This window comes from Salmo salar, unplaced genomic scaffold (assembly GCF_905237065.1).
Source record: "Salmo salar unplaced genomic scaffold, Ssal_v3.1, whole genome shotgun sequence".
NCBI classification, from domain to species: Eukaryota; Metazoa; Chordata; class Actinopteri; order Salmoniformes; family Salmonidae; genus Salmo; species Salmo salar.
This window is the reverse complement of record NW_025548792.1, coordinates 220,630-233,222: the sequence shown is the minus strand read 5'-3', so window position 1 is coordinate 233,222 and position 12,593 is coordinate 220,630. Positions and strand designations below refer to the sequence as shown.

The 12,593-nt window shown below is 39.3% G+C and overlaps 1 protein-coding gene across 1 annotated transcript; it reads right to left on the bottom strand.

Moving 5' to 3' along the window:
* Positions 1 to 4,260: 4,260 nt before the first annotated feature.
* Positions 4,261 to 10,903, bottom strand: LOC123733299 (C-type lectin domain family 4 member E). Its single transcript, XM_045712752.1, has 6 exons — positions 10,490 to 10,903; positions 5,564 to 5,665; positions 5,189 to 5,399; positions 4,926 to 5,068; positions 4,692 to 4,795; positions 4,261 to 4,572 (listed from the first exon to the last, which is right to left on the bottom strand). Exons 3-6 carry the CDS (start codon positions 5,208 to 5,210, stop codon positions 4,425 to 4,427), a joined length of 417 nt encoding a protein of 138 aa, XP_045568708.1. The 5' UTR covers positions 5,211 to 5,399; positions 5,564 to 5,665; positions 10,490 to 10,903; the 3' UTR covers positions 4,261 to 4,424.
* Positions 10,904 to 12,593: the final 1,690 nt, after the last annotated feature.

Genomic DNA, 12,593 nt, shown 5'->3' with positions numbered 1-12,593 from the left:
AACATTACATGTTGGACTGAACACATTAATATGATTTATTATATACCACAACAACATTACATGTTGGACTGTACACATTAATATGATTTATTATATACCACAACAACATTACATGTTGGACTGTACACATTAATATGATTTATTATATACTACAACAACATTACATGTTGGACTGAACACATTAATATGATTTATTATATACCACAACAACATTTCATGTTGGACTGTACACATTAATATGATTTATTATATACTACAACAACATTACATGTTGGACTGAACACATTAATATGATTTATTATTGGAGAATACCACAACAACATTACATGTTGGACTGAACACATTAATATGATTTATTATATACCACAACAACATTACATGTTGGACTGTACACATCAATATGATGTATTATATACCACAACAACATTTCATGTTGGACTGAACACATTAATATGATTTATTATATACCACAACAACATTTCATGTTGGACTGAACAAATTAATGTTATTTATTATATACCACAACAACATTTCATGTTGGACTGAACACACTAATGTTATTTATTATATACCACAACAACATTACATGTTGGACTGTACACATTAATATGATTTATTATTGGAGAATACCACAACAACATTTCATGTTGGACTGTACAAATTAATGTTATTTATTATATACCACAACAACATTTCATGTTGGACTGAACACATTAATATGATTTATTATATACCACAACAACATTACATGTTGGACTGAACAAATTAATGTTATTTATTATATACCACAACAACATTTCATGTTGGACTGTACACATTAATATGATTTATTATATACCACAACAACATTACATGTTGGACTGTACAAATTAATATGATTTATTATATACCACAACAACATTACATGTTGGACTGTACACATTAATATGATTTATTAAAAACAAAGGAGGACAAAGGCACTCTTCATATAATTAATTAAAATGCCTTTATCTGTATGTTATGTTCAATAGAAACAAAGTTTTTAAAAATCCTACGCGTTTCGGCTGCATGGCCTTCGTCAGGGAGTACAAAGAATAATACAATGACTTCTTTTGAACAGCTTTTCCAATTAGCCCTAATTTGAAGAGGGAGTGGTTACACAATGAATTGGACACACCTAGAGACGCCTTCAAGACCTCTTAGCGGAACACAAGTACGCTATACGGGTAGGCAATGAAGACTACCCCATGGCAAGGCACTACAAGTCCTTACACCGTGGCAACCCTGCCTCCCTACAAGCTATGGGTATTGATCACGTTCCGGCCTCTATTAGAAAAGGGGACCGTCTTAAACAGTTAAACCAAAGGGAAAGTTTTTGGATTTACAAACTACAGGCCACTAAATACCCTGGTTTACATGAAGATATGGATTTACAAACTACAGGCCACTAAATACCCTGGTTTACATGAAGATATGGATTTACAAACTACAGGCCACTAAATACCCTGGTTTACATGAAGATATGGATTTACAAACTACAGGCCACTAAATACCCTGGTTTACATGAAGATATGGATTTACAAACTACAGGCCACTAAATACCCTGGTTTACATGAAGATATGGATTTACAAACTACAGGCCACTAAATACCCTGGTTTACATGAAGATATGGATTTACAAACTACAGGCCACTAAATACCCTGGTTTACATGAAGATATGGATTTACAAACTACAGGCCACTAAATACCCTGGTTTACATGAAGATATGGATTTACAAACTACAGGCCACTAAATACCCTGGTTTACATGAAGATATGGATTTACAAACTACAAGCCACTAAATACCCTGGTTTACATGAAGATATGGATTTACAAACTACAGGCCACTAAATACCCTGGTTTACATGAAGATATGGATTTACAAACTACAAGCCACTAAATACCCTGGTTTACATGAAGATATGGATTTACAAACTACAGGCCACTAAATACCCTGGTTTACATGAAGATATGGATTTACAAACTACAGGCCACTAAATACCCTGGTTTACATGAAGATATGGATTTACAAACTACAAGCCACTAAATACCCTGGTTTACATGAAGATATGGATTTACAAACTACAGGCCACTAAATACCCTGGTTTACATGAAGATATGGATTTACAAACTACAGGCCACTAAATACCCTGGTTTACATGAAGATATGGATTTACAAACTACAGGCCACTAAATACCCTGGTTTACATGAAGATATGGATTTACAAACTACAGGCCACTAAATACCCTGGTTTACATGAAGATATGGATTTACAAACTACAGGCCACTAAATACCCTGGTTTACATGAAGATATGGATTTACAAACTACAGGCCACTAAATACCCTGGTTTACATGAAGATATGGATTTACAAACTACAGGCCACTAAATACCCTGGTTTACATGAAGATATGGATTTACAAACTACAGGCCACTAAATACCCTGGTTTACATGAAGATATGGATTTACAAACTACAGGCCACTAAATACCCTGGTTTACATGAAGATATGGATTTACAAACTACAGGCCACTAAATACCCTGGTTTACATGAAGATATGGATTTACAAACTACAGGCCACTAAATACCCTGGTTTACATGAAGATATGGATTTACAAACTACAGGCCACTAAATACCCTGGTTTACATGAAGATATGGATTTACAAACTACAAGCCACTAAATACCCTGGTTTACATGAAGATATGGATTTACAAACTACAGGCCACTAAATACCCTGGTTTACATGAAGATATGGATTTACAAACTACAGGCCACTAAATACCCTGGTTTACATGAAGATATGGATTTACAAACTACAGGCCACTAAATACCCTGGTTTACATGAAGATATGGATTTACAAACTACAGGCCACTAAATACCCTGGTTTACATGAAGATATGGATTTACAAACTACAAGCCACTAAATACCCTGGTTTACATGAAGATATGGATTTACAAACTACAGGCCACTAAATACCCTGGTTTACATGAAGATATGGATTTACAAACTACAGGCCACTAAATACCCTGGTTTACATGAAGATATGGATTTACAAACTACAGGCCACTAAATACCCTGGTTTACATGAAGATATGGATTTACAAACTACAAGCCACTAAATACCCTGGTTTACATGAAGATATGGATTTACAAACTACAGGCCACTAAATACCCTGGTTTACATGAAGATATGGATTTACAAACTACAGGCCACTAAATACCCTGGTTTACATGAAGATATGGATTTACAAACTACAGGCCACTAAATACCCTGGTTTACATGAAGATATGGATTTACAAACTACAGGCCACTAAATACCCTGGTTTACATGAAGATATGGATTTACAAACTACAGGCCACTAAATACCCTGGTTTACATGAAGATATGGATTTACAAACTACAGGCCACTAAATACCCTGGTTTACATGAAGATATGGATTTACAAACTACAGGCCACTAAATACCCTGGTTTACATGAAGATATGGATTTACAAACTACAAGCCACTAAATACCCTGGTTTACATGAAGATATGGATTTCTCACCATTCCTGTAGGGTTGTGATAGGTCCATTTGCTGTCATCTAGTGGACATTTTGCTCAATTGCCCTCAGCTATGTTTAGACTGTTGTTGTTCATGTTTTGCTGTGTTCTAGTGTACTATGGAATATATTGCTTTCTTATTCTTCACACTTCTCCCAGTCATGTTTAAGGTTAGAACTACCTTTCTAAGTGTTCTGATACTTCTAGCTTGGAGTTGTATTTTTTTTGATAACATAGCTACAGTATTTCACTTTTTAATGTGTATAGTATTGCTTACTAGGTGTGTCCAATCAATTTTAACCACTCCCTCTTCAAATTAGGGCTAATTGGGAAAAGCTGTTCAAAGGAGGACATTGTATTATTTCTTTGTACTCCCTGACGAAGGCCATGCAGCCGAAACGCGTCAGATTTTTAAAACCTTGTTTCTATTGAACATGCCATACTAATAAAGGCATTTTAATCAATTATATGAAGAGTGCCTTGGTCCTCCTTTCTATTTTATACTGTACTCTGTATTTCACACAGTGAGTCTATGCAACCTATTATGTGTCAACGGAAGCACATTTTACTTCTGAACGTGTTTAGGCTTGCCATAACAAAGGGGTTGAATACTTTCTGACTCAAGACATTTCAGATTTAAATCTTTTATTCATTTGTAAAAAGAAAAGAAAAACATATTTCCACTTTGACATTATGAGTTATTGTGTGTAGGACAGTGACAGTAAAATCTCAATTTAATCGATTAAAAAATACAGCGTGTAAACAACAAAATGTGGAAAAGGTCTAGGCAGTGAATACTTTCTGAAGGCCCTGTAGCTGGTATCATGACTTTCAGCATGACAATCAACATCATAACTAAAAGTGAGAAAGAACTATCTCACAGATCCAGGAACGGTTAAATGAACACGGATAGTCATGCCATGGTCCTTGGTCTGATGAACTGTGAGTTAACAACACACAGTTCTCCACTCCACCACCATTAGGCTGTCCACTCCCCCAGTACCTGCAGTAGAAATAACACAGTTAGACTGACCACTCTCTCAGAACCTAGAGTATGAACAACACAGAATCAGTCCTACCCCTTACACGGTGGTCAGAGTTGTTAGAGCAGTAGTCTCTTACTTTGGGGTGGTCAGTGGGTTGCCGTCCACCCATTTCCAGGTCCCCTCAGTAACAGTGTCAGTCAGACCAATCCAGAAACCCTTGTTGAGGTGGAAGAGAAACTCCTGTTGGTGAGAAAGAGCTGATATTGTCAACTACTATAGACTACATGTGTTAAATACTGGAAGATACATTACTGACCAAGGGATGTTTGATCATAACCCCCCGCCATATCTCTCTCTCTTTCTCTCTCACCTGTTCCTTATCACTGTTGATGATCACCAGGTCTGCTCCTCTCTCCAGACAGTCATCTTTGCTCTCCCCCCAGGTTTTAGTCTCAGTAGACAGGAAGTACCAACTGGATTCAAACTTCTTCCAGTCTTTAGGGCAGGTTTGTTCTACAAGACAAAAACATGAATTTCCATCTTATTATTCTGCACCTATTATTTTAGAATACAAACACAAGTTGACTGCATATTAGAAATATGATGTTATGATCATTTATTTGGTAAACTCACTCAGATTAGAGAACTTTCTCATGAGATCATTTTTCTCTTTCTGTTGCTGGGCTCTCTCTTTAGTCAGGGTGTTACTGCTGGTCTGTAGTTGGTCTCTCTCTTTAGTCAGCTTGTTGTAACTGGTCTGTAGCTGGTCTCTCTTTAGTCAGAAGGCTGTAACTGGCCTGTAGCTGGTCTCTCTCTGTTGAGTCGTGATGACCAATTACTCCATCTGTAAAATGGAAAAGTTAATCAAACATGTAACTACCACACCATTGATGATTAAGGATGATTAAGGATGATTAAGTATGATTAAGGTTGATTAAGGATGATTAAGGATGATTAAGGATGATTAAGTATTCTACTTAAGTCTCAGTGACAAAATACTAAACTTACAGTAGACAGACAGGCCTATGATCCCAGTCAGTAGGAGGACAGACAGCAGCCCCAGACACAAAGCAGCTACTCCAGAGGGTCTCTTCCACCACTGGAAATGTACTGAATCACAAATTATTAAAGTATGGTATTTGGTAATGTGTTTTACTGTATCATCCACGATTGGGACAAATAAATAAAATAAAATTGTATTTGTCACATGCGCCGTATCCAACAGGTGTTTTAACCTGTTGGGGCTACAGGTTAGCAATGAACCCCGAGACGGGATTGCTAACAAGGCTGGAAATTCAAAACATCAAAAATCTAATAATTTCAATTTCTCAAACAAGCAACTATTTTACACCATTTAAAAGATAAACATCTCCTTATTCCAACCACATTGTTCGATTTTCAAAGAGGCTTTACGGCAAAAGCATAAAGTTAGATTATGTTAGGACAGTACATAGCCACAAAAGTACAAACATCCATTTTCAATTCAAGGTCAGGCGTCACCAAAAGCAGAAACCAGCTAAAATGATGCACTAACCTTTGGCAATCTCCATCAGATGACACTCCTAGGACATTATGTTATACAATACATGCATTTTTTGTTCCATCAAGTTCATATTTATATCCAAAAACAGCATTTTACAGTAGCGTGAAATTCAGATTTTTTTTCTTCTCTGAAGTGCTTCCGGTGAACAACGTTACAATTTACAAAATTACTATTCGAAAACATTGGTAAATTATAATATTGTGATTCAAATAATAATAGTTTATCATTTCGTAAATGCTACTGTATTGCCAGATTTCAAAATAACTTTACTGCGAAATCACAAGTTGCAATAAACCGGGTGCTGTGCTAAGAACAATAGGCTAGGCTATATAGGTTAGCATCATCTTGTAACCAGCTAATATCAATAATACTATCGTCAATAATCCCTTACCTTTGATTATCTTCATCCATTGGCACTTCCAGGAATCCCAGGTCCACTACAAATGTGGTTTCTTTTGACAAAGTTCATAATTGATGTCCAAATAACTCCAAGTTGTTCCATGTTGTTAGCGCTTCGGTGGCTACTCAAAAGTAGTGCGGGCGGGGGGGTGGGAAGTCACGGCGAAAAGTTAAAAAAGTTTTAAAAAATAATCTATTTACGTTCGTTCAAACATGTCAAACGTTGTTTAGCATCAATCTTTAGAGCCATTTTTAACGTCAAACATCAGTAATGTTTCAACACGACCGCTCCTGTGTCTAGAAAAACATCTTTGAAAATTGTCTCGAGTTACATGATTGAGCAGGTGCAGGCAATAATGGAAGTGACGACATCCCAGGGAGGTCAACTTCCCTTCCTTGTCATCCGGTCTCTGTTGATCATAGACGCTTCAAACAACTTTATAAAGATCGCTGACATCTAGTGGAAGCCGTGGGAGTTGCGAAATGAATCCTTTCTCACTGTGGTATCTATTAAACAATGATTAAAAAAAAAAATAGTACAGCCACAAAATTCTTTTTTTCTCTCAGGTTTTCTCAGGTTTTTGCCTGCCATATGAGTTTTGTTATACTTACAGACACCATTCAAACAGTTTTAGAAAATTCAGAGTGTTTTCTATCCAAATCTGGTAATAATATGCATATCCTAGCTTCTGAGTTGGTGTAGGTGGCAGTTAAAAATGGGCACATATTTTTTTCAAAATTCTCAATACTGCCCCCGTAGCCCATTAAGAAAAATACAAAAAAATGAAAATAAATAAAAGTAACAAATAATTAAAGAGCAGCAGTAAAATACCAATAGCAGGGCTTTATACAGGGAGTACCGGTACAGAGTCAGTGTGCGGGAGCACTGGTGTCGAGGTAATTGAGGTAATATGTACATGTAGGTAGAGTTATTAAAGTTACTATGCATAGATAATAAACAGAGTAGCAGCAGGGTAAAAAAGGGGGGGGACAATGCAAATAGTCTGGGTAGCCATTTGATTAGATGTTCAGGAGTCTTATGGCTTGGGGGTAGAAACTGTTTATAAGCCTCTTGGACCTAGACTTAGGCACTCTGTTACTGCTTGCCATGCGATAACAGAGAGAACAGTCTATGACTAGGGTGGCTGGAGTCTTTGACAATGTTTAAGGCCTTCCTCTGACACCGCCTGGTATAGAGGTCCTGGATGGCAGGAAGTTTGGCCCAGTGATGTACTGGGCTGTATGCACTACCCTTTGTAGTGCCTTGCTGTCGGAGGCCGAGCAGTTGCCATACCAGGCAGTGGTGCAACCAGTTAGGATGCTCTCGGTGGTGCAGCGTTAGAACCTTTTGAGGATCTGAGGACCCATGCCAAATGTTTTCAGTCTGTTGTGCCCTCTTTTCAGATTTTGTTGTGCCCTCTTCACAACCGTCTTGGTGTGTTTGGACCATGTTAGTTTGTTGGTGATGTGGACACCAATGAACTTGAAACTCTCAACCTGCTCCACTACAGCCCCATCGATGAGAACAGGGGCATGCTCGGTCCTCCTTTTCCTGTAGTCCGCGATCATCTCCTTTGTCTTGATCACGTTGAGGGAGAGGTTGTTGTCCTTGCACCACATGGCCAGGTCTCTGACCTCCTCCCTATAGGCTGTCTCGTCATTGTCGGTGATCAGGCCTACCCCTGTTGTGTCATCGGCAAACTTAATGATGGTGTTGGAGTCATGCCTGGCCATGCAGTCATGAGTGAACAGGGAGTACAGGAGGGTACTGAGCACGCACCCCTGAGGGGCCCCCGTGTTGAGGATCAGCGTGGCGGATGTGTTGTTACCTACCCTTACCACCTGGGGCGGCCCGTCTGGAAGTCCAGAATCCAGTTACAGAGGGAGGTGTTTAGTCCCAGGGTCCTTAGCTTATTGATGAGCGTTGAGGGTACTATGGTGTTGAACACTGATCTGTAGTCAAGGAATAGCATTCTCACATAGGTGTTCCTTTTGTCCAGGTGGGAAAGGGCAGTGTGGAGTGCAATAGAGATTGCATCATCTGTGGATTTGTTTGGGCGATATGCAAATTGGAGTGGGTCTTGGGTTTCTGGGATAATGGTGTTGATGTGAGCCATTACCAGCCTTCCACTAACTGTTGCTACGGGTCGGTAGTCATTTAGGCAGGTTACCTTAGTGTTCTTGGGCACAGGGTGGTCTGCTTAACCTCTATGGGCTAACCTACTCAACAGCCAGTTGAATACTGTGGCGCAATTTTCAAATACCTTAGATATGCTATTACTTAAATTTTTCAAAAATATGACTATTTTACACCATTTTAAAGATAAGACTCTTGTTAATCTAACCACACTGTCCGATTTCAAAAAGGCTTTACAACGAAAGCAAAACATTAGATTATGTCAGCAGAGTACCCAGCCAGAAATAATCATACACCCATTTTTCAAGCTAGCATATAATGTCACATAAACCCAAACCACAGCTAAATGTAGCACTAACCTTTGATGATCTTCATCAGATGACAACCCTAGGAGATTATGTTATACAATACATGCATGTTTTGTTCAATCATGTTCATATTTATATCAAAAACCAGCTTTTTACATTAGCATGTGACTAGCATGTGACTACCATTCCCACCGAACACTGCCGGTGAATGTACTAAATTACTCACGATAAACGTTCACAAAAAGCATAACAATTATTTTAAGAATTATAGATACAGAACTCCTCTATGCACTCAATATGTCCGATTTTAAAATAGCTTTTCGGTGAAAGCACATTTTGCAAAATTTTCAGTAGATAGCCCGGCATCACAGGGCTAGCTAGTTTAGACACCCAGCAAGTTTAGCACTCATCAAAGTCAGATTTACTATAAGAAAAATGTTATTACCTTTGTTGTCTTTGTCAGAATGCACTCCCAGGACTTCTACTTCAATAACAAATGTTGGTTTGGTCCAAAATAATCCATCGTTATATCCAAACAGCGGCGTTTTGTTTGTGCGTTCTAGGGACTATCCTAAAGGGTAAATAAGGGTGGCGAGCATGGCGCAATTCGTGACAAAAAAATTCTAAATATTCCATTTCCGTACTTCGAAGCATGTCAACCGCTGTTTAAAATCAATTTTTATGCCATTTTTCTCATAAAAAAGCGATAATATTCAGACCGGGAATCTGCTTTTAGGTAAACAGACAAAGGAAAAGAAAGCATTCGGTCGAAGCGGGCACGCGCCTAAGCCCATAGTACTCTGTGTGGCCACTTGCCAAAAGCGATAAAGTGTTTCAGCCAGAGCCTGCATCGATATCGTTCAGCTTTTTCCCGGGCTCTGAGACCCTATGGAAGCCGTAGGAAGTGTCACGTTATTGCACAGATCCTGAGTCTTCAATAAAAAGAGCCAAGATGAAACACTACTTCTCAGACAGGCCACTTCCTGCTTGAAATCTTCTCAGGTTTTGGCCTGCCATATGAGTTCTGTTATACTCACAGACACCATTCAAACAGTTTTAGAAACTTTAGGGTGTTTTCTATCCAAAGCCAATAATTATATGCATATTCTAGTTACTGGGCAGGAGTAGTAACCAGATTAAATCGGGTACGTTTTTTATCCAGCCGTGTCAATACTGCCCCCTAGCCCTAACAGGTTAAAACATGTTGGGATTACAGACAGACAGGGAGAGGTTGAAAATGTAAGTGAAGACACTTGCAAGTTGGTCAGCACATGCTCAGAGTACACGTCCTGGTAATCCGTCTGGCCCTGCGGCCTTGTGAATGTTGACCTGTCTAAAGGTCTTACTCACGTCGGCTACGGAGAGCGTGATCACACAGTCGTCCAGAACAAAGCCATATTGCTACATGGCAATCTCACCTGTTTAGTGTGTGTGTGTGTGTGTGTGTGTGTGTGTGTGTGTGTGTGTGTGTGTGTGTGTGTGTGTGTGTGTGTGTGTGTGTGTGTGTGTGTGTGTGTGTGTGTGTGTGTGTGTGTGTGTAATCTTACCTGAATCAACAACTCCATCTCTTGAACTGGGCTTGAAGGCTCTTACATTGGAATATAATTGGTCATCAATCTCTGTGTTTTTCATTGCATCAGGCTCATCGTCTTCAAATCCATCTGAGTTTTCATAGACTCCCTCTGACATCTTAACACACTTGTGGTGAAATACAGTAACTTCTAACCTCAACTCTAATATACGTCTATAGCTGTGTCTTCTCCCCGCAAAGTCCTGCGTCTGTGTGACTTTAGGTAGTGAAACTCTTTATCAGTCAACCACAGTGAAGGGGAAATTGTGAAATTAGCACAACCCTGGTCACTACGTGACTCCCACCAGCCTTAGTGTGATAATATAATACATGATATGACTCCCACCAGCCTTAGTGTGATAATATAATACATGATATGACTCCCACCAGCCTTAGTGTGATAATATAATACATGATATGACTCCCACCAGCCTTAGTGTGATTATATAATACATGATATGACTCCCACCAGCCTTAGTGTGATAATATAATACATGATATGACTCCCACCACCCTTAGTTTGATTATACATTGCTCAAAAAAAATAAAGGGAACACTAAAATAACACATCCTAGATCTTAATGAATGAAATAATCTTATGAAATACTTTTTTCTTTACATAGTTGAATGTGCTGACAACAAAATCACACAATAATAATTTATTGAAATCCAATTTATCAACCCATGGAGGTCTGGATTTGGAGTCACACTCAAAATTAAAGTGGAAAAACACACTACAGGCTGATCCAACTTTGATGTAATGTCCTTAAAACAAGTCAAAATGAGGCTCAGTAGTGTGTGTGGCCTCCACGTGCCTGTATGACCTCCCTACAACGCCTGGACATGCTCCTGATGAGGTGGCGGATGGTCTCCTGAGGGATCTCCTCCCAGACCTGGACTAAAGCATCCGCCAACTCCTGGACAGTCTGTGGTGCAACGTGGCGTTGGTGGATGGAGTGAGACATGATGTCCCAGAGGTGCTCAATTGGATTCAGGTCTGGGGAACGGGCGGGCCAGTCCATAGCATCAATGCCTTCCTCTTGCAGGAACTGCTGACACACTCCAGCCACATGAGGTCTAGCATTGTCTTGCATTAGGAGGAACCCAGGGCCAACCGCACCAGCATATGGTCTCACAAGGGATCTGAGGATCTCATTTCGGTACCTAACGCAGTCAGGCTACCTCTGGCGAGCACATGGAGAGCTGTGCGGCCCCCCAAAGAAATGCCACCCCACACCATGACTGACCCACCGCCAAACCGGTCATGCTGGAGGATGTTGCAGGCAGCAGAACGTTCTCCACGGCGTCTCCAGACTCTGTCACGTCTGTCACATGTGCTCAGTGTTAACCTGTTGGGGGTAGGGGGCAGTATTTACACGGCCGGATAAAAAACGTACCCGATTTAACCTCTTACATCTAGACGTTCCGCTAGCGGAACACCTGCTCCAATATCCAATGATAGGCGTGGAGCGAATTACAAATTTCTTAAAAATACAAAAACTTCAATTTTTCAAACATATGACTATTTTACAGCATTTTAAAGACAAGACTCTCCTTTATCTAACCACACTGTCCGATTTCAAAAAGGCTTTACAGCGAAAGCAAAACATTAGATTATGTCAGCAGAGTACCCAGCTGGTGAGTGCTAAACTTGCTGGGTGTCTAAATAGCTAGCCCTGTGATGCCGGGCTATGTACTTAGAATATTGCAAAATGTGCTTTCACCAAAAAGCTATTTTAAAATCGGACATATCGAGTGCATAGAGGAGTTCTGTATCTATAATTCTTAAAATAATTGTTATGCTTTTTGTGAACGTTTATCGTGAGTAATTTAGTAAATGTTTAGTAAATTCACCGGAACTATGCTAGTTCTGAACGTCACATGCTAATGTTAAAAGCTGGTTTTTGATATAAATATGAACTTGATTGAACAAAACATGCATGTATTGTATAACATAATGTCCTAGGTGTGTCATCTGATGAAGATCATCAAAGGTTAGTGCTGCATTTAGCTGTCTTCTGTGTTTTTGTGACATTATATGCTAGCTTGAAAAATGGGTGTCTGATTATTTCTGGCTGGGT

Excerpts from the sequence above, each read along its gene's own strand:
- LOC123733299 (XM_045712752.1), bottom strand. The coding sequence starts at position 5,210 with ATGAGAAAGTTCTCTAATCTGA. Across the intron at positions 5,069-5,188 it reads GAGAAAGTTCTCTAATCTGA|AACAAACCTGCCCTAAAGAC; the intron begins GTGAGTTTACCA and ends TTTGTCTTGTAG. Across the intron at positions 4,796-4,925 it reads TCAACAGTGATAAGGAACAG|GAGTTTCTCTTCCACCTCAA; the intron begins GTGAGAGAGAAA and ends TCTCACCAACAG.